This window comes from Mastigoproctus giganteus, chromosome 13, assembly GCF_048544385.1.
Source record: "Mastigoproctus giganteus isolate SK-2022 chromosome 13, ASM4854438v1, whole genome shotgun sequence".
Taxonomy (NCBI): Eukaryota; Metazoa; Arthropoda; class Arachnida; order Uropygi; family Thelyphonidae; genus Mastigoproctus; species Mastigoproctus giganteus.
In genome coordinates this window covers 114,927,368-114,954,800 of record NC_143587.1, presented here as the reverse complement: position 1 = coordinate 114,954,800, position 27,433 = coordinate 114,927,368, and the positions used below count along the sequence as shown (strand labels likewise).

At 36.5% G+C, this 27,433-nt stretch overlaps 1 protein-coding gene across 1 annotated transcript in view; it reads right to left on the bottom strand.

The window, feature by feature from the left end:
* The window catches only part of LOC150076378 (uncharacterized), a 458,875-nt gene extending 432,619 nt beyond the window's left edge, over positions 1-26,256 (bottom strand). Inside the window, exon 1 of the mRNA XM_090387340.1 lies at positions 26,152-26,256. Coding sequence (XP_090243466.1) covers positions 26,152-26,211 — 60 coding nt within the window. The 5' untranslated portion in view covers positions 26,212-26,256. The remainder of the gene's footprint in view (positions 1-26,151) is intronic.
* Between the last annotated feature and the right edge of the window lie 1,177 nt (positions 26,257-27,433).

Below are 27,433 nucleotides of genomic sequence, written 5' to 3'. Positions count from 1 at the left end.
TGGCAGGGATGTCAACTCATCCAATTAGGATCAATGGATAGAAAATCAAAGTTGATTCTCCTTGCATGAGGCTAAGTGGCCAGATAGGAATTGTTTATTGTTCGGTTATTATTTATTTATTTATTAACAAAATTGAATTCTAAAAGTTAGGAAAAATCCCATTCTCTGACATAACCGCGGATAGGCTACGGCCTCGGTAGCGGATTCGGCGAATGGAGGTTAAAATGGTATAATGGGTATAATCCACTGTATATGATATCAAAATTATTTTTTGCATCCAGTTACTTTGTTACTGCATTATAGTATCCAATCAAATTGGTCAGACAAAATAGCCATTGAGAAACTCAAGAAAACTAGGTACTGCAAGGAGATCTGATTCAGATGTTTGACCATGAAAGGCTTAAGAAAGCTAAATGTTCATGGCATCCTTACTCTTAACGCAGACTACACAAGGGAGCATAAATTTAAAGAAGAAGAATGGTTACAGGATATGTGTAGAAATCTATTTTTGGCCAGAAGGTAGTTCACTATTGGAAGAAACGTTTATCTGGTGTTGTGGAAGTGAGTAGTTTTAATAAATTTAAGGAAGAATTAAGACTTATTGGCAATGGCCAGGTTATACAGTATGTTTTTTTTTTTTTTGCTGATACTGTATAAGCTTGCTTCCTCACATCATGTGCCAATTCTAATACTAGCTCGGTTTTGCAATAAAAAATTTACAGAATAGCTAGTGCAAGCTTTCCTCCAAAATTTCAAAAATCAAATGTGCAAGTTCCACTGGTGAAACATTTGTTATGTGAGAAATTAAACAAAGAACCTTCTCATCCAAATTTGCTTGCTTGTGAGGTTCTTGAAAACGTGAATTGCCCATAATTGCAGGATTTGTGAATGATTCTTTGTAGTTATTAGAGCTGGACTGAGAATCAACCTATGGGAAAAAAAGTCTGCATTTTTGTCAGTGATGCTGCCTCTATATATGATAAAAGCAGCTTCTGCATTACAAGTTTTCTATCCAAACCTAATCCACATTACTTGCTTAGCTCATGGCTACACAGCTTTCAGAATCAATTTGGGAAATTTTTGGGAGAAGTAAATTTATTTCTTGTGTAGAAGAGGTCTTCATAAAGGCCCCCCCCCCCACACATGCATAGCTATTTACAGAGATAGGTAACCAAGCCTTCTCCTATTCCACCAAATGATGTTCTAACATTCTGGGGAATATGGTTGTGTACAGAACTGTTTTAGGATTCTTTGATTCCATAAAAAAACTTTATAAAAGAAAGTTGCCGATGCTTTAGATATCATAGATGTTATAGCTATTGGTGTTCCTAAAGTAATTCTTTTGTTTGGTCATTTACACTTCATCAAGACTCATTTCACTTAGTTACCTAATTCTATAATCAAACTTAATGAGTACTTTCTTTAGGCAGTGCAATTGAAGAGGTAGAGAACATTCAGTTGGAAATTTCAACCATCTTTGGACATATAAGAGAAACAGAAAAATAAGAAATATATTTGATAATGTTTTAAAAATAACTTCCACTTTTGTATTTTAAGGAAAATAGATACTTTGCTAATGGAAATGAGTAGGAATTTCCATTTCAAGTATATATTTTGAAGGCTCACATTTTAAAGTTTAGTCCATTCACTACGTCAGTGCAGAAATATCATTCTCTACTTTAAAACTATTCTGGCCAATAAATGCCATAGATTTACAATTGGAAATATTGTTGTTTACTGTAACGAAGGTTACTCTAATTATATATATATTTAATAAATATATATAATTGTATATTGCATCTCTTTAATAATTTAAAGGTGAACTGTACAGACTACAATATGCAAAAAAAAGCCTAGTAAACATGGGTCCTTAAGTGAATCATTTTCAAGAAATTGCACATTTCTAGTTAGGAACCACCACTGACTTGTTTGTTTAGGTTAGGTTATGCTCATTCTCTCCCTTTCCCCTCTCAGTAGGCACACTAGTACTTGTCAAAGGATAGTCAACATGGAAAGAGGTTACAGCAATGAAGCGTATGGGGACATGCACTTCGTGTATGGTAAAGCCAACAGCAGTGCACTTGAGGCTGCACGCTTGTATGAAGCAATTCCCCGCCGAAGGAAGCCCAACAGGTGCACATTCATCAGGGTACATCAACGCCTTAGAAAACATGGGCGCTTTGCAATGGAGTACGAGCAGGTAGGCCCAGAAGCATAACACCTGATGTTGAGGAAATGGTGTTAGAAAGAACAGAACAAAATCCAGGAATTTCAACAACAAGGGTTGCTCTGCAAGAGCATGTACTGAGTCATAGCAGTGTGTGGCAAATTTTACATCGCCAATTACTGTACCCCTACCATATCCAGCGTGTACAAGGTCTCAGCAATACAGACTACCCTCCAAGAGTGAACTTCTGCCAGTGGATGCAACAACAGTGTGTCCTGAACCCCCAATTTTTAAAAAACATTTTGTTCACTGACGAAGCTGGGTTTACTCGTGATGGTATTTTTAATTTTCATAACTGTCACATTTGGTCCAATGAAAATTCTAACGCAATTCACAAGTCACGACATCAGCAATGTTTCTCATTGAATGTCTGGGCAGGACTACTAGGAGACCATCTAATTTGACCACTTTCTGCCAAACAGGCTAACAGGAGAGCTGTACCTTCAGTTCCTGCAGAATTTTCTTCTAGACCTCCTTGATGGTGATAATTTTTCACTTCAGCAACGCCAGAACATGTGGTTTATGCATGATGGTGCACCAGCACATTTTGCTCAAGTTGTGACTCGGTATCCAACTAGAAGGTATGGTCAACAGTGGATAGGTAGAGGTGGGCCTGTAATGTGGCCTCCCAGATCATCTGACTTAAATCCTATGGATTTTTGTATCTGGGGTAACGTAAAAAGCTTGGTGTACACTTCTGACATTAACACAGTTGATGAATTGCAGCGTCAGGTTGAAGGAGCCTTTCAGCAAATCAGAAATGATCCAGGAACGCCTGAGAGGATTCGCAACTCAATGCAGAGAAGACTACAAAGCTGCGTATGGATTCAAGGACAGCTTTCTGAACACCTTTAGTAACATCCTGTAACATGTAACATCTGTAAAATCCTGTGGTGTCGAATCAAAAATTAAAAATGTATTATCTTATGTTTAATAAAACCACCCTTAGCAAAAACCACACTTAGCAAAGGATTCACAGCTTTTTGCTACACTAGTGCTCCCATAGTCAGTGCCAGATCTTAACAGAAAATGTGCATTATCTCAAAAACGGTTCATTTGTGGCCCAATGTTCACTGGGACTTTTTTGCTTATTTTAGTTTGTACTTTTCACTTTTCAATTATTGACCATCATTTTTGAAACACCCTGTATATATATATATTTTTTTTTTTTTTATAAATCAAACAAATACACCACAAGAGTTTCTACAACTTTCTGAAATAAGAATGGCAAATAAACAAACAAGATATCAAATGGGTATCCTAAAATTTCCTGTATTTGGTGAGAATCCAGGAAATTCTGGGATACTCATTCATGAAAACAAAAAAAAAAAAAAACATGCCATTACTTTTGAAAAGAAAATGAAAATAAGAAAAGCATCAAGGGACAAATTCTGGTGTTTATTGGCCATGAGTTAGGGTGAGCATGTTCCATAGTAAGTACAATAATGGGTATGAAATGGGTATGAGCTATTGGCAAATTTCTTATACAGTCGGTCCTCGTATAGCACGTGTTTACATTACACGAATTCGATCATTCACGATTTATAAATAGGGGAACGTTATCTTATATAACACGAACCGAATTCGCTTATGTACGATTCGCCTTTGTGTTTACAAGAAATGGCAGTCGAACGCGGAATCACCCCAACAGAACGCAACACGATAGGAATGAAGAAGATTCTGAAAATGTATTTATGTGTTTTATATCAGTGAAGGGGAAACACATTTCACCATAATAACGTAAAAACCAACACAATTCCAGCTATCGGTATAATCGCAAATGCAATTAGATGGAGTTTACTACCAGTTTATAACAGATTCCACTAGCAGAAACAAAACTGGAAATTGTTTTTATTGTTTTATGGTAGTAACCCCCAGAAATGTGCTTTAGTAAAATGTGCGGTGTTAATAGTGTATCTCGGCCTTTACGGTGTTGTTTATTCAGTTGCTACCCGGGCGCAGCTTTGTTTATGTGTATCAAGCGTGCCTTCTCATTTTGTAATTGTGCTTTATTCCCTAAAAATTAGTAAAATACTTATAAGGTGTGAAAAGGAAGCGTCCTGGTGAAGACACTGCAGATTCAGAGAAAAAAAAAAAAAAAGCAATATTGATAAACAAAGGCGGACTGGGTCAAAAATTCTTACCCGGGAAAATTTATAGTGGCCTCATACTACGGTTTATGGCCAAAATCACACCGGCCTCCGGCCCACCGGGATTTCCCGAGTAAGGCTTATGGCCAGTCCGCCTCTGTCGATAGAGAAAAAAATATGAAATTGTGAAACGCTTTGAGCGAAATGAAAGACCGTGTGATACTGCACGTGCTGCAGACCTAAATGAGGCAACGCCGAGAATTACAAAGAATGTGGAGAAAATAAAAACAACTTTCATAGCGGGAACAACTCAAAGTGTAATTAAAATCCATTAGATTAAGACACAAGAATTGGAAGAGATGGAACGGCTGTCTTTTCTATTTGTTTTTCGATTTTCTATCTGTTTGGATAGAAAATCAAACAAAAAACAAGTTTGCTTACGATAGAAGCAAAAGCATTAGCAATATTTTATTACGTAATAGTCGTAATAAAATAGGTAAGCATTTTATTACGACTTACATATTATAATTTATACTTACGTATTATAAAATACGTAAGTATTTTATTACGACTATTTTATTTAAAATAATAATTTTTTTACGAATAAAATACGTATTTTATTCGTAAAAAATACTAAAAATACTTTATTATAATATAATAAAAAATATTTATTAAAAAATATATAATAAAAAATAAATATTTTTTATTATATTATAATAAAAAATATATTATATTTTTTATTACGTATTTTAATCGTTATAAAATACTTACGTATTTTATAACGATTAAAATTACCCGATTATTTATTGTGTTTGGTAATGTTTTGGTTCCAAATGTGTGTTCAATCTTGGGTGGTCGGCACCTAACCCCACTTTTCCCATAGGGCCTGTTGTTTATATTGCACGATTTTGCATTGCACGAGAGTTTCTAGGAACACAACTATCGTGCTATACGAGGACAGACTGTACTAGTAAGCACAGTAGCATAATGGAAGGAATGGAAAGACTTCTGAAAATATGGAATGGTTAAAAATATATGGAATGGTTAAAAATGTATGCAATGGATTCCAGTTAGCCTAGCAATGATACAAAGGAAAGCAAACAAAGTTGTGAGAATCTGAAAACCCAAATGGGTGGTGGTAGGTAATGTAAGCTGGGGATGGTTACAAAGATATGACTATGCAGGACTGCACAGGTCTTATATCTTTGAAAGCACAGTCTACAGAAAACAAGTCTACCTGACTTGTTTTCTGAAATTATTGTGGCAAGTAGATACAATCATAATGTAGGGGTCAACATACACAAAGTATGTTGACCACTGTACACATGAGGACATTAGTAAATATAGTTCAATTGCAATAGATTTACATGTCTCGTGTAAATATAGTGCAATTGAAGAGACGAAATTGCCTGATTTTAAAGTTCTAAAAGACTGTATATCTTATTGATAGGTGGTAATGCAAATGGCAACTTCAAATTAAAGCTGCTTTTAGTGTATCACTGTGAGAATCTGTGGACTTTCAAGAAAGTGTTTCAAGAACGACTAGGATTTTGAAAAAGAAAACATGCAATGCTTTACTGGGACTGGTTTCTTTACTATTTCATATCAGGTGTGGAAATATATTTGTTGGAAATGAGCATAGCATTTAGGCATCGTTAATCTTCAACAATGCTCTTGGTCATCCTCCTCACAGCCTCAAGTTAAGACAGTGTTCCTTTCCCAGAACTCTACCCGGCCTTATTGACAGACCATTTTTGCCTTCGTGCAGTATTATTTCAAAGGACCATGGCTCAGACTACTGCTCCTATTACTGATGGGAAGGAAGCAACAACTCAGACAGTTTTGGAAGAAGTATACCATTCTTAAGGCAGTGAGATACTGTTGTAAGCTGGAAAGATATCAAGCAATCCCAATAAATGATTGTTGGATGAATTACTTCTTTCAAAACTGGGATTGAGATGACAGGAGTCATGCTGACTCCTATTGTCGCAATCCCAATGTTGAAAGAAGCAGTAATATCTTCAAAAACTTTCGTAATGTTACAGCTTAACATAACTTTTTATGAAGCAACGTAAAAATGAAAATAATCAGGTAAGTACAGTAATTGCATTTATTTATATTTCATTTTTAAAAGATCAAATTACTTGAAAATCTTCAGGAATATATCAGGCAAATTACTTAAGTTTATACAGATAATTTGTTTGGTTAAGGCACTTTCAGTTAATGCATGGTTTACCAGGAACAACAATATGTACATTAACCTAGCATTATGCAACATGCACAAAACATGTTTACCACTGTACATACTAAAAGACATTATTTGTGCACACACGTGAAGTATATGGCTGCCTGTAAAGTGAGCTCTTCATATAATATGCAATTTTAAAGTGATTCTTATCTTCCCAACTATGAAATTTATGTCAACTGGTCTGTCTCATCATCATGGAGCTGATAATCACGTCTACTAAACTTGATGGTTACCAGGTAATCTTTTATATTAATTTTATTTAAGACTGTTGCTAAGAATATAGATGATGGACTATTGTGTTGTGTATAGCACAACGTCAAGCTAACCCCTTCTCTGTACAATGGAAGGGCAAGGTATGTCTAATACACTAATTCCCAAGGGTAGCCTGCTAAAAGGAAGTAAAGTTAATCTTTGCCTCCAGCTCTCTCTCTCTCAACAAAACTTTATCTTCGATCACGCACTTTGTGGAAACTGAACTTAAAAGCTTTGGAAATAGAATACAACATTAAAATAACAAACAATCAAAGTATCTGCGCAATTTGTAAGGTGAAATCAACTGTATTTCTCAGCTGCCTTCTGTGCAAGCAGGGTTTTTGTAAGCCATGCACCCCCACAGTGCTATGGAAATTGAATAAAGAACGCCGAAAAATGTGGACATGCGATAAACAGCGTAATCAATGTAGATAATGAATCTGTAAATCCACGAAAAGTAGATGGCAGCGTCCTAGCCACTGATGTCAATAAATCCCCATCACTGACGTCATTACCCCCTGCTCAAACACCTCATGACTGTGGTATTAATGACAATGGAACCAAGATCGTGTCTAAGGAATCCAGCACACAAACCAGTATGCTCAAAAGCCAGAAGGTCAACCTAGACCAAGTAATCATCAATGATTTAATATTTAGAAGCCTTACAGACATCATCACCAAGCACACAAGAACTATCACAGCCCTACAAACAGATAATGCAAGGATCATGTTAGGCAAGATGGAAAGAATGTCTGAAAACATCACTGACCTCTTCTCGGAAAACCAGTTCCTACGGGTGCAAAACGTAGAGATCCTCCAAGAAGTATCCCAACTGAAAAGCCAACTTGAAGTATTTAAGAGCATGACCGTGAACTGTACCCCTTTGAAACCTGGCTGAGAGATAGGACTTCCGTTTGCCTCTTCTCTGCCAACCAATGAAATGAACAAAACCTCACCATTCAGTTAAAGCAGCAGTCCAATGATAACCCCTGTCAATCAGTATAGGAGGACACTAAAAGAAAGTGACGTACCTGAACACCATCACATTGCTGCACTGACAAAGAACCCAATGCAAAATCAGAAAGAAACCTGTGAAGAAGCAACTGATAAAAGTAATGTTGAGAGTGAAAATCCTCCAGCTCTTTCAATAGCAGGTCTAACCTCGGATGGATCCAAAACAAACCTCGGATGGATCCATAATTACACCTACTAGACATCCCAATTATAATCCATACGGAAGCTCATTGTCATACTGACTCTGATCCACACCCCTGGGCTGAGGTTGTCGCTAGGCAATCCCCTCACACATCCAGAGGGAACACGTCTAAAGAAAATTACAAAACCCAAGAGACAAGGGTAGGACCGCAGACACGAATAAACAAGAGATCCAGACGATCACATATAACTGGGACAGCTCCAACTAACTGGCTCCAGCGGGAAAGCAGCACATGTCAACCAACAACTCACTCGCAGAAGCCTGTTCATTTCACGATTGGCTCCACAAACAACCACAAAACAGGTTAAAAATGGCATAAAAGAAAATCTAAACCTATCTGTTGATGTATCCCAATTGCCCACAAAATGGCCTTCCTATTCACCTTTTAGATTTGATTGCAACATAACCCGATATAAAATCTTGATTCAGCCATCTGTGGCCTCGATGGCTCCTCATCAGGCCCTTTTTTTTCAGTCCCCCGCCTTAAGGCATCAGCAGCACAGTGAAATACTGCATGGTCACATTAAGCGTACAGGTAACCCAACTAGCTGACTCAGCATGGAAATCGTGGATGGAAGACAATACCCAATTCCTGTGAGAATATCTGCAGAATAGAAAGAAACAGACCACAGAGGCAAAAAGTAATAAGGAAGATCCCCAGATGTAATAGCCTGGCCCTCTTCTATCAGAATGCCCGTAGCATCCGTAATAAGCTCAAAACTGTAGAAGAGCTTTTACTCTCACACAATTATGATGTGTTTTGCATAACAGAAACTTGGCTTGACCATAATGAAGAGGATTTTCCATTTGCAGTTTCGGCTGGTTATAATATGATTCTTTGCTCCCGACAGGACAAAAGGAGTGGAGTGGGGCTTTTCTATAAAACACCACACATGGTTGTAACAAAGAATTACAAAAGCCATTCTAATAAGTTCAAAGGACTAATTGCGTCATGCCAATTTAAATCAGCCCACATTGATACTGCAGTTATTTATACAGCCCCAGGACCCAATGCTGAAACCACCGATGAGATGGTTTCAAAATTGGGTCCTGGGGCTGTATAAATAGCTGCAATATCAATGCAAAGCCCATTAATTGGCTCATTCATGGGCTTCGTCCGTCGGCAAGGCACATAATCTGTGGAGACTTCAACTTATCCACTCAACTTGTGCATCTTCAGGCAAGAATGCTAAATAGCCTTCATCCATCAGGAATCTATCTAATCAATCAGCTCCCGACAAGGGGTGACAACTATCTTGATCTTGTGCTATCATCAAGCGACTGTGAACTTCATTCAATAGCAGAAACTGCCTTTCAATCTAATCATATGCCAATTTTCATTAACGTGTCTTTTCCGACTCCAAACTACAATGTCTCGACTAGGGTCCACACAAAGGTAATAACCAGCCCGAAATTAATCAACACTAGTAAATGCCTTGAAGCAGCCACTGCAATTCCTTGGAATGCACTTCAGCAGGGTGATAGCCAACTTGCCTTGGATCTGTTAACTAGATGGCTCGTCACAATTTCCAAATTTGCAGCCTCAAAGAAAATAAGAATCTCGGAACGCACGAGAGGATGGTGGACCCCTGAGCTCAGCAACAGCTTTAAGATTAAACAGCAACTCTACAAACAATGGAAAAGAACAGGAAAATCCCAGACCGAATTGCTTACTCTAAAGTGCAAGCAAGCTTCATTCGACTCAAGTCTCAAACCATAAAACACCACGCTGAAGTCACACTATGTAAGGGTGCCCCATCATACCCACAGAAACATTGTGATCTCTCCTCACAGCTTGATCCTGATGTCTGGATGGACTTTACTGCACGATTTCAGCGAGGTAACCATGAGTCCAGTGATATTCCTCTGCTTGATAATGATGTGCTCAGAGATGCACTTGCAACCATCTTAATCACAAGACACGACCTTATATCTGCAATTAATCAACTGCCTGCAACTGGTACTGCAGGGATTGACGAAGTTCCACAGTTTATAATAAAATGTTTGAGTCCATATCTAATTGATCCCCTCTTAACAATTTTTAATAACATATTAAAAGGAGAATTTTTCCCTCCAGAATGGAATGTGTATTCCGTCAGGCCACTCCCAAAGGTCTCCCAGCCAACTGAAGCCAAGTACTTTAGACCCATCTCTTGCTCTTCGTGTTTACTGAAGCTACTTGAGAAAACAGTACTGAAAACACTTACCACACACATCCTCCCTCACAGGCTACATCAAATTCATTATGCGTTGCAGGGCAGGTCAACAATTAGCAATCTGCTTAAGACCACCAATGCCATCCTTTGAGGAGAAAGAAGAAACTGCTATCACATACCTGGATCTACAAGCAGTGTTCGATAGTGTCAGCATCCCTGCTTTGCTTGAGCTCCTTCAAAATTTTATCATATCACAGGCCAAGGTTTCTGACATCTCTTCTTCAGAATAGAACCATCAAAATGTCCATGGGAAAGCAGACGTATACTAGGCAAATACAAGCAGGCGTGCCACAAGGGGGGATCCTGTCTGGAATTCTTTTCACAGCCATAATTAACCCGCTAGTACACAACAGACTTACACAACAGACCAGATATTCATCATATGCAGATAACTTGAAGCTCTTAACAAAAATAAAATCAACCGATGAAGAAATAGACACAACAGCAACCATCAACAAGACTTTATCAGAAATAAAGCAGAACCTCATGAGATTTGACCTGCAAGTTAATCCTGCAAAATCCGCCATCATGGTCTTCTCATTGAAACCCACACCAACCATAATTCAACCTGCGATAGATGGAGTCTTGATCCCTTGCGTCGAAAAGCAGAAAGACCTGGGTGTGACCTTTGATCGAAAATTAAGATTTCACCATCACATTGAAGAAATCTGTGCAAAATTCAACAGGAAACAACGGATTGCCAAGCAGCACTTGCTTCATATTCATAACACCAATCTGATAAGAATGTATATCAGGATGATGATCTTCGGAGGTATACTGTATTTGTGGGGCTCGGCCGCAGACACAACAATCAAACCATTGAACGCCGCGGAATACTGGCTCCTGAAGTGGGCTACCTGGAAGTGTCATCTCCCACCACAACTTCATACAACACCGATGGCCAAAGCACTGAATTTAACCAGATTCGCAGCCTTAATGAACGAAAGAAGACTAATCTTCACCATCAAAATGATCACTGGAAGAATCTCAGCGCCCAACATTTGGGACACCGTGTGCTGGAGAATCCCTCAACCAGCACTCCGCTCCACTCCCAAGCTTCTTGCTCTTCCATTGAGGTTACATTTTAAAGATCGGTTCCTCCCTTATCAGAAGCTCCATCTAGTTCAGTCCTTGAATGCCGACCTGTGCAAAATCTTCGATGACAAAAAGTACAGACGGTGCATCCTGGATCTGCACGTGTGTTCCACAACCATCAACTGATGAGACGCTCCAGCTCGGCAAGAATTTCAGGGAAACTTGAATTCAAGAAAACTGTCATGTGTTATTTTAATTTATTTTATTATTTTAATCTGATGTATTATTGTTATTATATTTTATTTTTAACTAAATTCAATCTGCTGTATGCTACTTATTTATCCTATTATGCATTTATTGCATTTCCGGCAAGAAGATATCTCTGCCACTTGTTAACCCCTGGCTTAGTGCCATGAAGGGTTTGTAAAGGTAGGGTACCTGTGTGTACCTAGGAACCTTACAATAAAGATCATATATATATATATATATATATTAATAGTTATATTAGTGATAAAAGGAAAGCAAGAAATAAAGAAAAGCAAGAAAGTTAAAAGACAATAACTAATATTTATGGGTTAATGCAGTTGCAAGCAATCATGCAATACACCCACAATGTCTATAGAATATCATTAGAAAAAGTAAATCAATCCAATAATAAGAATACCATCAAGGACTTAAGAAAACGCAAAAAAAAAAAAAAAATTATTATTATCGCTTTTTACCGACAATCTAGATGACTTCAACTGGGGCCAACCACCCAGAATGAAGGCAAAAAACGACAAGAAGTTCTCTGTTTCTGTGATGATCAATATATGCTAAGTAATTTAAATCTAAACCAAATATAAACCAGTATAGGCCGAATATAAATCGAATGTAAATAAATTGAATGAAGATAATTAATTAAGAAAAATTTTGAAATATTAGAATCAAAGGTAAGAAATATAAGTAAAATATAAATGTAAGCATATATTAATCATCGTTGACCCGACAGAGAACGTAATTTAAGGATTAAAACAAGATTAAATATATAATACATACTACATTTGACCGTATCTAGGACATAATGTAATAGTCGTCAAAATAATATGTGGTGCCCCCTATGTGATGGATACGGTAAAAATAAATAAATAATTAAATTAAATTAACGCAAAGAGAAACATGCAGATAGTAAGAAGAAAAACTAAAGGAGTAGGAAAAACAGAACCTGAACTCCACAAAGGCGAAAAATAGTGGTATAGATAAGAAATAGTTTCTCCTACGTCCTCGGATTGCCCTAATAATTTCGGAGAAATAAAAATAAAGAGTGTAGGACAGCTTAAAGGCATTACAAGATATAAGTTGTGGCTCGGGTATGCCCGGGATCGCAAACCCGTTCCTATAGTAGGACCCTGAGCTGAATTTGCATGTTATCTCAGCGTGAATTTAAGTAAATTTAAATGAATTTAACTATATGTATTAAAAAAAAAAAAAAAAAAAAAAATGATACACTGTAATTTGCAAGCCGGTGGGTACAAGTTTTCTACGCCGTAAGACACCAAGAATGCAAAGTGTATCCTATTTACATATATACATGGCACTAAATATAACGATTTTATTGAAAATTATATTGAAACGATAGGTTCAGAAAACAAATTTTTGAAATTAATTATGCTAATTGCTTTCCTGAAGTGATATTTCAGGTAAGCGATAGGGAAATTATTATTAATCAACTTGCCGTACAACGCTGTTAAGCCTGTTGAACAATTTTTATTACTATTGCAGATATAAGCAATGCTTAAACATTGCGATAAAATTATATTAGCATGCACTGATTTTGATACATTTGATTTCCAGTTTGTAAGGCTGACTACGTTAAAATTAAATGCATCTCTTTTATTATATACGTTTACGTCTATTTTATTATTATGTAATATTTCTATATGAAGATCCAAGTAATTTGCTATAGTATCGGAACTATTCGTTTTTTCCAACACAAGCTCCCCTGGATATAATCCACTGTAATCCTGGACAAAATGTGGACAATTAAAAACACATATATCATCTACGTATCTGTATATAAGTAGGTTATCTTGAAATTCTCTTTCTGTATAATACAGATAAAGGTTTGCGATTATGCTTGATGCTGGACTTCCCATAGGGGTGCCAGTCACTTGTAAGTATAACGAAGTTCCGTCATATACATAATTATTAAAGATGCATAATTTTATTAAAGAAACTATATTTAGAAAATAAAAATGCTATAAAGGTTGACTTAACCTATTGGGATTCTCTAATAAAATTATGCATCTTTAATAATTATGTATATGATGGAACTTCGTTATACTTACAAGTGACTGGCACCCCTATGGGAAGTCCAGCATCAAGCATAATCGCAAACCTTTATCTGTATTATACAGAAAGAGAATTTCAAGATAACCTACTTATATACAGATACGTAGATGATATATGTGTTTTTAATTGTCCACATTTTGTCCATGATTACAGTGGATTATATCCAGGGGAGCTTGTGTTGAAAAAACTAATAGTTCCGATACTATAGCAAATTACTTGGATCTTCACATAGAAATATTACATAATAATAAAATAGACGTAAACGTATATAATAAAAGAGATGCATTTAATTTTAACGTAGTCAGCCTTACAAACTGGAAATCAAATGTATCAAAATCAGTGCATGCTAATATAATTTTATCGCAATGTTTAAGCATTGCTTATATCTGCAATAGTAATAAAAATTGTTCAACAGGCTTAACAGCGTTGTACGGCAAGTTGATTAATAATAATTTCCCTATCGCTTACCTGAAATATCACTTCAGGAAAGCAATTAGCATAATTAATTTCAAAAATTTGTTTTCTGAACCTATCGTTTCAATATAATTTTCAATAAAATCGTTATATTTAGTGCCATGTATATATGTAAATAGGATACACTTTGCATTCTTGGTGTCTTACGGCGTAGAAAACTTGTACCCACCGGCTTGCAAATTACAGTGTATCATTTTTTTTTTTTTTTTTTTTTTTAATACATATAGTTAAATTCATTTAAATTTACTTAAATTCACGCTGAGATAACATGCAAATTCAGCTCAGGGTCCTACTATAGGAACGGGTTTGCGATCCCGGGCATACCCGAGCCACAACTTATATCTTGTAATGCCTTTAAGCTGTCCTACACTCTTTATTTTTATTTCTCCGAAATTATTAGGGCAATCCGAGGACGTAGGAGAAACTATTTCTTATCTATACCACTATTTTTCGCCTTTGTGGAGTTCAGGTTCTATTTTTCCTACTCCTTTAGTTTTTCTTCTTACTATCTGCATGTTTCTCTTTGCGTTAATTTAATTTAATTATTTATTTATTTTTACCGTATCCATCACATAGGGGGCACCACATATTATTTTGACGACTATTACATTATGTCCTAGATACGGTCAAATGTAGTATGTATTATATATTTAATCTTGTTTTAATCCTTAAATTACGTTCTCTGTCGGGTCAACGATGATTAATATATGCTTACATTTATATTTTACTTATATTTCTTACCTCTGATTCTAATATTTCAAAATTTTTCTTAATTAATTATCTTCATTCGATTTATTTACATTCGATTTATATTTGGCCTATACTGGTTTATATTTGGTTTAGATTTAAATTACTTAGCATATATTGATCATCACAGAAACAGAGAACTTCTTGTCGTTTTTTGCCTTCATTCTGGGTGGTTGGCCCCAGTTGAAGTCATCTAGATTGTCGGTAAAAAGCGATAATAATAATTTTTTTTTTTTTTTTTTTTGCGTTTTCTTAAGTCCTTGATGGTATTCTTATTATTGGATTGATTTACTTTTTCTAATGATATTCTATATATATATATATATATATATATATATATATCTGATAATTAAAATAAATATGATATTTAAAATAAAAACATCAGCCAGTAGTACGGCATGATAGCTACATAGCCAAATTTGTTTATTTTTATTACTTTTGCCTAGCTTTTACCTCACATAATATATATATATATATATATATATATATATATATATTTCTTGGCTAAATGCCTAAGAATATGAAGGAATTTAATTATGCATAGGTAAATGCACACACACAATCATTTCTACTACCAAGATAGTTTAATGCATCGTTTGATATCTTATATTGTGAATACTTTCACAGCGAGTTACTATGGTATTGCACTACATCGAATAACTAACGCTTCACCCACGGAAAAGTAACGTTTCACTATTGCAACAACAGGGTACCTACCCACCCACTGATGAGAAGCCGATAAAGCTTCGAAACAGTGCCGTCTAGGTGGTGTGTGTGTGTGTGTGTTATGGGAGTTTATCGGCGCATAAGCTGCTGTGGCTATAATGCACCTATTCACATGAAAACGCTAAACACAAAATTTAAGCATAGCTAAAAACAGCCTCGTAGCCGAGTGGGCAGGAGCGGGAGTGCAGTAGCACACGCTCTTTGAGTAGACCGGGGTTCAAGCCTCTGGCTGCTGAATACGGTCGATCTGACAACCTGCACTGGACCAGCATAGCAGATTATGGTCCATTTCCTTCAGCATGAAAAGTTGAGGAGGCTTCCATCCTGCAGTGGGTTGATAATGGCTGCACTTTACTTTTTTTTACTTTAAAAACATAATTTAGGCATAACAGCTTGGTTGCGTTTACAGAGATATTTTAGAATTTATCATAAAGTCCAATTATTTTCAGATAAGAGAAAAACTCGTTGATGTTTGCATCATCTCCAATAATATGTTGTAATGTCATTGGTTCTCGTAGATTTTTCAGGGAACACAGCACGGATGTTCTGTCCTGTTGATAGTGAGGGCAGTCAAACAGAATATGTTTCACTGTTAAATTTTCTGAACAGTATGGACATTGAGGAGGATCTTCGCCTCGGAGCAGATGGAGGTGAGTCAGATATGTGTGTCCGATACGTGCCCGTGCAAGAACCACTTCTCTTCGCACTGTTTTGGTGCTAGAGTGCCAATGCTTTGGATCGTGTTTCAACTAGTAGAGTTTATTATTCGTTTGGGTGTGCCATAGCTCTTTCCACTTCGCGAAACCTGCTGTTTGTATGATGTGACAGTAGTCAGAGGCTGGAACCGGAATGGAGGTTAAATCAAAGGTTGACGGATTTTTAGCATTTTCATCAGCAAGTTCGTTACCCTTTATCCCCGAATGTGCTGGGATTCAGCCGTCTAGGTGGTGGTATCAGCAGAGAATAAGTAACATTAGTCTTCTCCATAGGTAAAGTGTTACTTATTTGAGATAGTGCAATACCATGGAAACTCGTTGTGAAGGTATTCACAATATAAGATATAACCAAATGATGCATTAAAATTACTTTGGTAGTAGAAATGATGTGTGTTCATTACCCATGCATAAATAAATTCCTTCACTGTTGCCTTACTAAACATTGCAGATTTTATTTAATGCATATTTGTAATGTTGAATTATTTAATTCACAGCCTCTTTGCTAGCGAATAGGTACTTAGTGAAATTATTCTTTTTTAATACATGACTTTTAAAATGTGCTAGTTTCATGAGCTTTTCAGATGAATAAATGCCAACTAGCTGGACTTTTATTGTATATGTGTCAAACTAATCTTTGCATCCAGTTCCTCTGTGATGAGATTAATTTGGCATTATTTCCCTTAACAATATGATGCTATAATTGCCTCATAGCTGCACACATATCAAGATGATATTACATTACTTTAGCTATTGAATCCATTATTTTCCTTGGCACAGAAGGCAAACTTAAAGGTCTGTAGCCCCACTTCACCATTTGAACCATCATTGTGAATAGAAGAGAGAGATATGCATGTCTCCAATTTGCAGGTACTATCACTGAATCCAAGGATGTACTCTTTATTACAGCTAAACTTTTGGTCATCTCTTTTTCTGCATATTTTAATATAACTGGATGGATTCCATCAAACCCAGGTGCCTTACTCACTTTTAGCTATAAAGTTTTACTTTCACCTTCCTTTCAGTTATCATAAAATTATTTAGTTCCCATTATATATTAGACTGATGTTTGCTATCCCTGTGGATAAAAACTTCATGTGTGAATGCAGATGCAATATACTGATTCAGTTTGTCAGCAACCTGCACAGACAATTGATGGTTATGCCACTCATATTAAATGGACCAATGTGATTTATACCCTTTCTTTTGGTTGTTAACATAAGCATAGAATTCTTTGTTACCATTCTTTTAACTCTTAGTCAAAGACTTCTCATAACCTGCCTCAGCATGCCTAACTTGAGTAACTTGATTACAAATTAATGTGCACTTACTGGAGGCCTCACTTTAGGAAGGCAATGTAGAGCTGCTAGAATGGGTGCAGAGAAGGGCAAGAAGATTGATGAAGGGTGTTCTTACTTGAAAGGCTTCATTTCTGCAACCTGCAGCATCTGGAGACTAGCCGCCTGCAGAATGATCTGACTGAGGTGTTTAAGGCTTTGAATGCAGTAAGTAAGTTGAATATTAATGGCATTCTTCCTCTTGCTGAGACCACGCATGAGAGGCATGAATTCAAGTTGAAGAAGGATGGCTGCAGGTTAGATGTGCAGAAGTTTGCCTTCTGCCAGTGGGTGGTTGATTGTTGGAACAGGTTTCAATCTGCTGGTATGGAAGTGGATGGTTTGAATAAATTAAAGGAAGAACTATACAAATTCTTGGAAGGTTTGGATGGGTGAAGTGTTTAGGTTTTTTTTTTTTTTTTGGCTGATGCTATATAAGCTTGCTTTCTTGCATCATTTGCCACTACTACTACTATTATTACTACTGCAGGATTCTGTAACCCCTACAATTTTAATCATCCTATGCATTTTATTTCTCTGTCAGTAAGCCCATCACTTCATCTGTCATCCATTTTAGTCTAAACCTTGAACAATATCTCTCAGTTCATATGTTTTTGTTGTTGATTAATGGTTTTAAGACACAGGGGCATCACTGGCCAAGATGTGTCTTTCCAAGTTTTTAATGTAAATCAAACATTTTTTTCAGATTTGTTTATCAAATCTGATTTGCCGAATAAAATTAAACAATTCATGTATATTCGCATTATTGTCTAAGATCTGTTGAAGGGTAACTGGATTCTGGTTATTGTATGAACTCTGAAAACAAAGGAATCTGGAATTTCTGAATCGAGGGCATACCAAAAGAATGTGTTTTACTGAAAGCTGGACTTGACATTGAATACAGAGTTGGGGATTTTTGTTTGTCAATAGATGAAAATGAGTAAGATGAGTACGGCCAATTCTCAGTCTGGCAAGTATTACTTCTTCTCTGCGACTCTCTCTGATTCTGGAGTTCCATATTTCTGGATTAGGTTTTATTTCCTGTAGTTTATTGTTGACTTCATTTCTCCATATTTGGGCCCATTCATTTTCACTTTCTCTAATAATAATTGGACTAAAATCAGTGTGTGGAACTATCTTTGTTCTGTTTGGCAGTTCTGATGCTGACTTAGCTGCAATGTCTGCTTTTTCATTGCCTTCTATTCCGCAGTGTCCGGGGATCCAGCAAAGAGTTATTTCAGAGTGTTTCTTTTGACAGCAGTTGATTAAAAAGTCAATTTCTTGTAGAAGAGGATGACGAGAATGTCGTTTACCCTGTATGGCTGAAATAGCACTGAGTGAATCCGAGTATATTAAGACAGAGAGGGACGACTGTTGACATATTTCACTTAATGCAAGCTGTATAGCATACAGTTCTGCAGATAGAATGCTGCACTCAACTGGAAGAGATTTTGAAATTGCATGCGAAGGGAACACGACTGCTGCACCTACATGTGACTGGGTCTTAGATCCATCCGTATAGATTATGAGTTTTACAGTGTGTTGTGAAGTATAGTTGGCATGCAACTGTCGGATATTACATAGTGGAATGGTATTTTTTGGCCACTGAGCGAAGTAAAGATCAATGTTTATATTATGTCTATTCCATGGAGGTAGAGGCATATTTGCACTTTCCGCAATTTTGTTGAGATCGAGTTTCCACTTTTTTATTACTTCTTGAAGACGAATCCCAGCAGGTCTGGATTCATTAGGCTTGGATTCATAAAGTGTTGCCATAAAGGTTGGTTGAGGTATAGCCAACAGGGATGAGTTGGAAAGCTTCTTATTTTGGCAGCGTATTGGCAGAGTAGGCGTTGTCTTCTAAGATAAAGGGGAGGGTCGTGTGCTTCTATATACAAGCTTTGTACTGGCGAGGTTCTGTAGGCGCCTAGTGCTGATTGAAGGGCACTGTGTTGAATGGTGTTCACAGACCGTACGATGCTGTTTTTAGCTGATGCATATACTATAGCTCCATAGTCTAATCATGACTGGATTAGAGAACAATATAAATTCAGCAATGACTGTCTGTCAGCACCCCAAGATGTTGAGGATACTGCACGAAGGATGTTTAGTTTCTGGAAGCACATAGTTCGTGGATAGGTTACATGTTTACGGAAATTTAATTTGGTGTCTAAGTTCAGACCCAATAATCTTATGGAATCTGTCATCGGTATTTCTCTGCCTTTCAGTTTTAATACAGGTTCCGGATGAAGCGATCGTAATTTACAGAAGTGTATTGCTGCTGTTTTCCCCTCGGTTAATTGATAGCCGTTGCTTTCTGTCCAAGTTTCAATTTTGTTTATTGCTATCTGTAGTTGTCTTTCAATGGTAGCCATGTTCGATGATTGACAGGAAATAGCAAGATCGTCTGCATACATATAAACTTCTACCGTGGTTGGGATGTCTCTTATAATGCTACTGGTAGGTAATGCAAAGAGCGTGGCACTTAAAATTGATCCCTGAGGTACTCCTTGTGTGTGAATTTTGGACAGCTCATTCTGGAATCTTACTTGAAAGGTCCTGAGGTGAAGAAAATTCTGAATGAATCTAGGCAGGTTACCTCTCAGTCCAAGTTTGTATAAGTCTTGGAGGATTCCATATCTCCAGGTTGTATCGAATGCTTTGGTAATATCGAAAGTTATCATTACCATGTGCTGTTTTTCAAGAAAAGCATTTCGAATGTGAGCTTCAACCTTGATGTGTACTCCTGTTACGGCGGAAACCAAATTGATGGCATGATACAGCATCTTGATCTTCAACAATCCAGACATGTCTCTTGCGAACCATCTTTTCTATTATCTTTCCTAAACAGCTGGTCAAAGATATAGGATGATAACTATTGGGGGAGGAAGCATCTTTACCAGGTTTCACTATGGCTACCACAACTGACTGATGCCATGTATCAGGGTAAACATTTTCCTCAAAGATTCTATTGTAAAATTTCAGTAGTATAGATTTTGAGTTTGAGTTGAGGTGGCGAAGCATTATGTAGAAAATGCCATCTAGTCCAGCAGAACTATTTCTAGAATTATGGAGAGCTTTGTTGAGTTCATTCATAGTGAACGGAAGGTTATAAGAATAAATTGTTTTGTAACAAAGTTAATTTTATATTTTTCCACGGACATTTTTTTGCGTCTAAATGAGTCTTCATAAGATTGAGATGATGAAGTGACTGCAAATGCTTCTGCTAAAGCCTCTGCAATATCAGTTGGAGAAGAAATATCTATTCCTTTCCAGGACAGGATTGGGGCTTTGGTTTGTTGACACGTTCCACTGAGAATGTGGATCTTTCTCCATATTATTCTGGGGTCAGTGTTTCAGCAGATAGTAGAACTGAATCGAACCCATGCATCCTGTTTAGCTTTTCTACGAATTCGGCGTGCTTCAGCTTTCAGCCATTTATAGTTTATAAGGTTCTCCATTGTAGCATTTTGGTGAAAAATGTTCCAAGCTTTGTTTTGTTTCCTTTTGGCAAGATAGCAATCCCTTGTCCACCAACTATTATGCCTTTGTTTCGTAAGGTTAACTTTTGGTATTGCGCTAACAGCAGCTCCAAGTAGTTCTTCTACTATATGTCTAGTGGCATTATTAATAGGTGCAGTAAGAATCAAATGGTTATCAAATTGCACTGTTTTCGAAAACCTCCCAGTTAGCTCGGTGAAAATTCCACGTAATTCTTTGGTTAGATGTATAGTTTGTATCCGTCTGTATTTTGCAAATTATAGGAAAGTGATCACTGTTGTGAAGGTCAGTTAATACTGTCCAATCAAAGCTAGGATAAATGGAGGAGGAACATATGGACAGATCCAGAGCAGAGCTAGAACCTGTAGGCAAGTGGATATAAGTATGCACACTGGTATTCAGTAGTGTTAAGTGATGGTTATCAAGTACCGTTTCGATCATCCTCCCTCTACGATCTATGTTCTATGTAGGATGATGAGCATTTAGATCACCTAGAAAGCATGCAGGTTGGGGCAGTTGATTAATTAAGTTGTCAAGTTCTGCAATGGAACGTGAAATGTTTGGTGGAATATAAATGGAGATAAGAGTGAGATTAATTCCAAGAACAATACGAACAGCTACTGCTTCTAGATTAGTGGAAAGCTGAACGAGTTTTGATGGTACATTGCTACGAACTAATATTGCTACTCCTCCTCTTGCTGGAGACATCTGTCACGTCTATATAACATATACCGTGAGAAGTGTGGGGTATAATTTGATGATAAATAAGTTTCCTGTAGACAAATACATGCAGGATCATGCTGGTGCATTAAGTATTTTAATTCGTCAAGATTGCTTCTTAGTCCTCTATAATTCCATTGAATAATTTTCTGCATTACTTGGGTTTAGGTTAGGTGGATTGATCTGATTGTTTGTTTTTCCCTCGATCCTGTTTATATTTCTCTCGTTTTGAAAAGACTGGGCGAGTAATATCCATCTCATCATCAGCATGAAAACAGCATCTTCATTATCTAACTTCTCATCGATTTCCATAGTTCGTTCAGTTGGTTAATTTTGTGTATGATGAGCATCTTTCTCCTTTGATAATGTGCCTGAGTTGGGAACGTCTTGAGGCTTGGATGGCTTTGTATTAGTAACATTTGATGGACTCTTTGTCTTTGTTGCTGTCAGTGTCTCACCATCCGCAAGGATGGATCTAGCCCATTGAGTAAGAGATAATTTAGGAGGAATAGTAACATAAGTCTGTGTAGAAAATTCTTTAGTGTTTTTGACTGCATTGGAATATGTTTTGGCAGGCATCACATTTAATATCTGTTTACGTGCCTCTTGGTAAGATACATTTTTCTCTACCTTGTACTTCATTATTTTCTTTCCCATTTTCCATAATTCGCAAGTTCTAGAATATGCGGGGTGAGTACCCTGGCAATTGGGACACTTTGGCGTTGCTGCTGTACATTCAGTTTGGGAATGGTCTGATGAGCCACACAGGGGACAGATTGTCTTACCTTGGCATGCTGTTTGAGAATGACCATACTTCTGGCATTTAAAGCATCTAAGTGGATTTGGTATATAAGGTCGCATTTTACAGGAAAGGTAGCCAGCTTTTACTGATTCTGGGAGATTCGGACTGCTGAAGGTAAGGATAACATTTCTTGTGGATGTAAGGACACCATCTTGTTTGGTCATAATTATCTTAGCACCGACAACACGTTGTGCTTTAAGTTCTTCGGCAATTTCTTCCTCAGAAACATTAAGGAGGTCCCATTCCAAGATGACTCCCTTTGAGGTGCTTAAACTTCTGTGCGGGGTCACCGAAATGGGAAGGCCTCCAAAGGTCGTTTGCTTCAGGAGTTGCTTGAATAACTGGGATTGGAAGTTTCTATAAGATCTCCTGAGCGAAGGCATTTGACAATTTTGGGAGTACCTGCTATATCCTCTATGCTTTTCTGCATAAGAAATAGCGATAAGCTACTAAGAGGTTTCGTTGATAAAGAGTGTAAAATTAGAAAAGCAGGTAGGTCATGTGAAGAATCATCTTTTTTGATTCTTTTTGCTTGAGATGACTCAAGTTCATGCGAGCACGTAGGCTCTACAGTCGGTGATATTAATGGGTCCATAATTGCTCCTTTTCGCCCTGAGTACTGGATTTATACTCAGACTACCAGCCCCGCCACGTGGAGGCAGGAGCGGTTCCACCAGTGACCAAGCGATACAAGATTAGTGGTTAGTTTGTTAGAGAAATTGGTTATATATATATATATATATAAAAGAAAGGTGTCTTTCCTTCCTTGATACGAAGCTTAGTTCTTTATTTAGAAAAAGCCAAAATTAAATAACTTTAAATAAAGAGGGTTTTAACAATCTCTACAATCTGTCGCTTAGAGAAAAGACGCTTTCAAATCACTTTGGAAATATCGCTATGATCACTCGCTTGGCACTCAGGGCCCTCAGTTCATATAAAATGCTGAGTAAATTCTACAATTACTTCCCTGAATCACAAAAGTTTAGTAGCTTCTATGATTACTTCCCTGAACACTTTCCATATGGCATTTGCTTTTCTAAACAACATCAGGTGTTCCCACAAAAGAGAATTTAAAAAATTGTCATAGACATTATAATCACCTTTGTGAAAACAAATCTTTCCCTTTATATTCAAAAGATAGATCTTAGACAGTTTCCCCAGTATTTATTTCATCTTTTTAAAAAACAAAAACTGTAAAATGATGATAAAATTTAAAGGAGCTAATTTTTATTTTATTTTTGAGAAAAAAATCAATTGTTCTAATATTAACTACAAGACGACCAGTTTTATTGTAATTCAAAATACAGTTACAGAAATTGTCATTACACAGGATATCAAAGGTGTTCTATAGATCCACCTCACAGACCTGCAACTTTAAGAACACTAGGAATTATGCTCACACTTGCCTGCAGCAAGTCCATAAAGACAACCAAAACCTTGTGCCAAATGTTATTCTTTAAAAATGATAAAGAAATTGGGTTATCTCTGAAAACACTGTCTTTTATATATCTACATAGCCAAATTATGTAGGTGTCAAGTCCAGCAAATGTAGGGTCCAAACATTGGGAAATACCTACCGATTATTTCATCAGATTCGTATAATTCATGCAATAGAGTAAAAACTGATTGAGCAATAAGTATCAATGTTCCATCATAAATGAAGACTATCATGAAGACACTGCATCCTTGTAACCATGGTATAAATTCCTCTTATAACAGTTTTATAGAATTGTCCTATGAGAGTTGTGGTTTCCCCTCCATCGGAAATAAGCTTTTTGGAAAAGAATGGCCTGAGGATCAATAAAATAGCACCACACAGTCACATTTCATGAAGGTAGGTTTTCTGAAACTGATGTGAGTGATTTGAGAGTCATATGCAAAAATAATGAGCATTCACTACCCTACTCAGTAAACAATGTGCTATGTCAGTCCACAACACATTTGACAACCAAGAAGGTGTGCAAAAGGACGTTACTCAGGATATATCTCTATTAGAGATTACCCTGACTTCTAATCTCTCTTGGCGTAAGTACATTACAAATATTGCTTCCTATGCATCTAAAAAACTAGGTTTTCTCTTTCGCTCTTGGTTACTTTTCTTCCAAACAGGGAGCTGTTTGGAAGAAAAAAACACTGTACAAATTGAAAATCCACCCTACCATGGAATATTGTTCCTATATAGGGGGCGGTGCCCCAAAATCTCTCTCAGGCTACTAGATTCCATTCAAAAGAGAGCAGTTAGATTAATTAATGACTCATCTTTTCAGAATCTCTCCACTATCTCATAGGTGTTCTGTTTCTGCTGCATGCCTTTTCTATAGATACCTCCATGGGCACTGTTCTTCTGAATTGGCTTCTATAATTCCTGCTCTCTTTTCCAAAGCAGTCTGAACATGTGCTGCAACCAGTCAACATCCTCTTACTGTCCAACTTCAAACTCACAGAGTCAACTTTCCTTCTTCCTCATTTATTCATTCAACTTCCATTTTCTGGAACAACCTTCCTTCTATATCTACAGAAGTTCCAAGTCTAATGTCAACAAATATCATCTTCCCAGCCTTCAACCCAATCTCGGTATTAAGTACTATAGGTTCTAATACCTCTCATGTTTGGGTTTTCATAAAAACAAATAAGATTTGATGTAATCTTATGATTCTATAGGGATATCAGTGCATTGTAAATACAATGACCCTTCCTGACAGTGCTCCAAAGAACATCAATAGTTTGAGACATCAGACATCCACTAGAAGTGCTGTAAGCATCAGAGGTAATCTGTTCATCAATAGATTTAGCTCTCTGTGCAACTTCCAGTTGAAATTGAGGATGTCCAGTTTGTGGCCCATCCCAGAGATTTCTTGGTTATTCATACCAATCTTAAACATGGAAATTGTGTTAAATGTATGAGAGCTTGAAAACAGCAGAAAGCTGTAATAGCACTATGGTCAATTTCATGAAAAAAGTGAAATAATAAGCTTTGTCTTTTAACAGTATTTGTTGGCTTTACCTTTTTTTAAGCAATACAAAAAAAATAACATAAATGACTACTTCCTATACTTACACTAATAACATAATATGTAAATCTTGTTCTTCTGGAGTGACTACTGGAACTTTTTTTTTGTTTGTTTGTTTTGTTCATTTCTAAAAAAAAAACTGCATTAAATATTACACCTGACTATATAATTTTTTTTATACAGCCAGTTGTGCCATTTAAAACCTATGAGGCTTATTTTACAATTTTAATAGTTAAGAACTTCATAACCATCCTGTATTTATAGGTGGCATATTTTCCTATGCGTTCCACTGATCTACCATCACTGGCTTATGATATTCAATTCAATAGAACCATAGAACTGCTGCTACATTTGGTCATAGGATTAATGCTATGTATGCTGACCAATACAAATGCAACTTGAAACATCTAATGCAGTGCATCTTCCACTATCACTTTCAAAATTATAGAAATTAATTATAAAATTAATGTAATTATTCACTACGAATACAACTTTTGTGACTTACCTGCTTTCCTACAGGCATACTGGCATTGTTTAAACTGGCAGCTATGGCCGAATTTAACATTTTGCAAGTCGATATATATATATATATACATATATATATACAAGTGTGTACATATATCCTTACAATTTCATTAGGTATTCAAGTGTAATTGTCTGCATTACCAAGTCTCACATATAACTTGAATCATTTCTAAACCTAAAAAAATAAAATAAAATAAAATAAAATAAAATAAAATAAATGAATGAATAAATAAATATTCTTGGCTAAAGAAATATGAAATAGATGTGATTAACACAAGTTAAACTGTAGCAGGCATGGGACCTTACAAGCAAATGAATTCCTACTTCTCCCCAATTATTATGCTAATTAAACTGTATTTGTCAATACTTTTTTTTTTTAATTATGTTTTTTTTTTTTTTTTTTTTTGTATCATTCAAGTGACAAAAACGTTTGAGGCATTGCAGATCTTTAAGCAACAGAAATGCAATTTTTTTTGGAATAATTGTATGTTTCCAGTTGAGCAGCTGTCAAACTAGGGCATGAAATTTCATATGAGGCACAGTAAGGTGAAAATCGTCAATAGCAGAAATGTTTGAAAAGTGAAGCATTGCCATTAGCAACAATTTGAGCGGTGTGTGTGTGTGTGTGTGTGTGTGTGTGTGTGTGTGTGTGTGTGTGTGTGTGTGTGTGTGTGTAGGGGGGGAGTACAAATTAAAATGGGAATGGATTTCGTACTGCTTCTTTTCTGGCTTCAAAATCACCCTGCTACATTTTCACAACTTGAAACTGGCCCCTAGCTTTACAGTCAACTAGAATTATAGAAAAAATCTTACTCTTTCTTTTTTTTCTTCTCTTTTTATTAGCATAATGGTAAAGACATAATATTAAGTGGTAACAAAAACCAATGCAACCTACAAAATTTTTCCACTCCGTACTTTATGGCAGTTGCAATTATAAACCTCACAAAATAGAAAGGTTCAATAAACAATGCAATAACTATTTATGCCACTCAGTGGCGTATCCCGGTATCATTGTAAGGGGAGGACATGGCAACCAGACTTTTGAGTTTTTTTTTTTAGAAGGCCTCCTGCATTCTTTTTCTTTAATTTAAAATTTTTGGTTAAGGGGGCATATGCCCCCTCTGCCCACCCATGATGCCAATTTAATTAGGAAATAAACTAAATTATTTTTCTTCACTGTTGAATAAAGGCAATTACAACAAAACAAAGTTAGATCAAAACTTTGATATCACAGAGCATAACAGAGGTGACTCAGTTTTGTT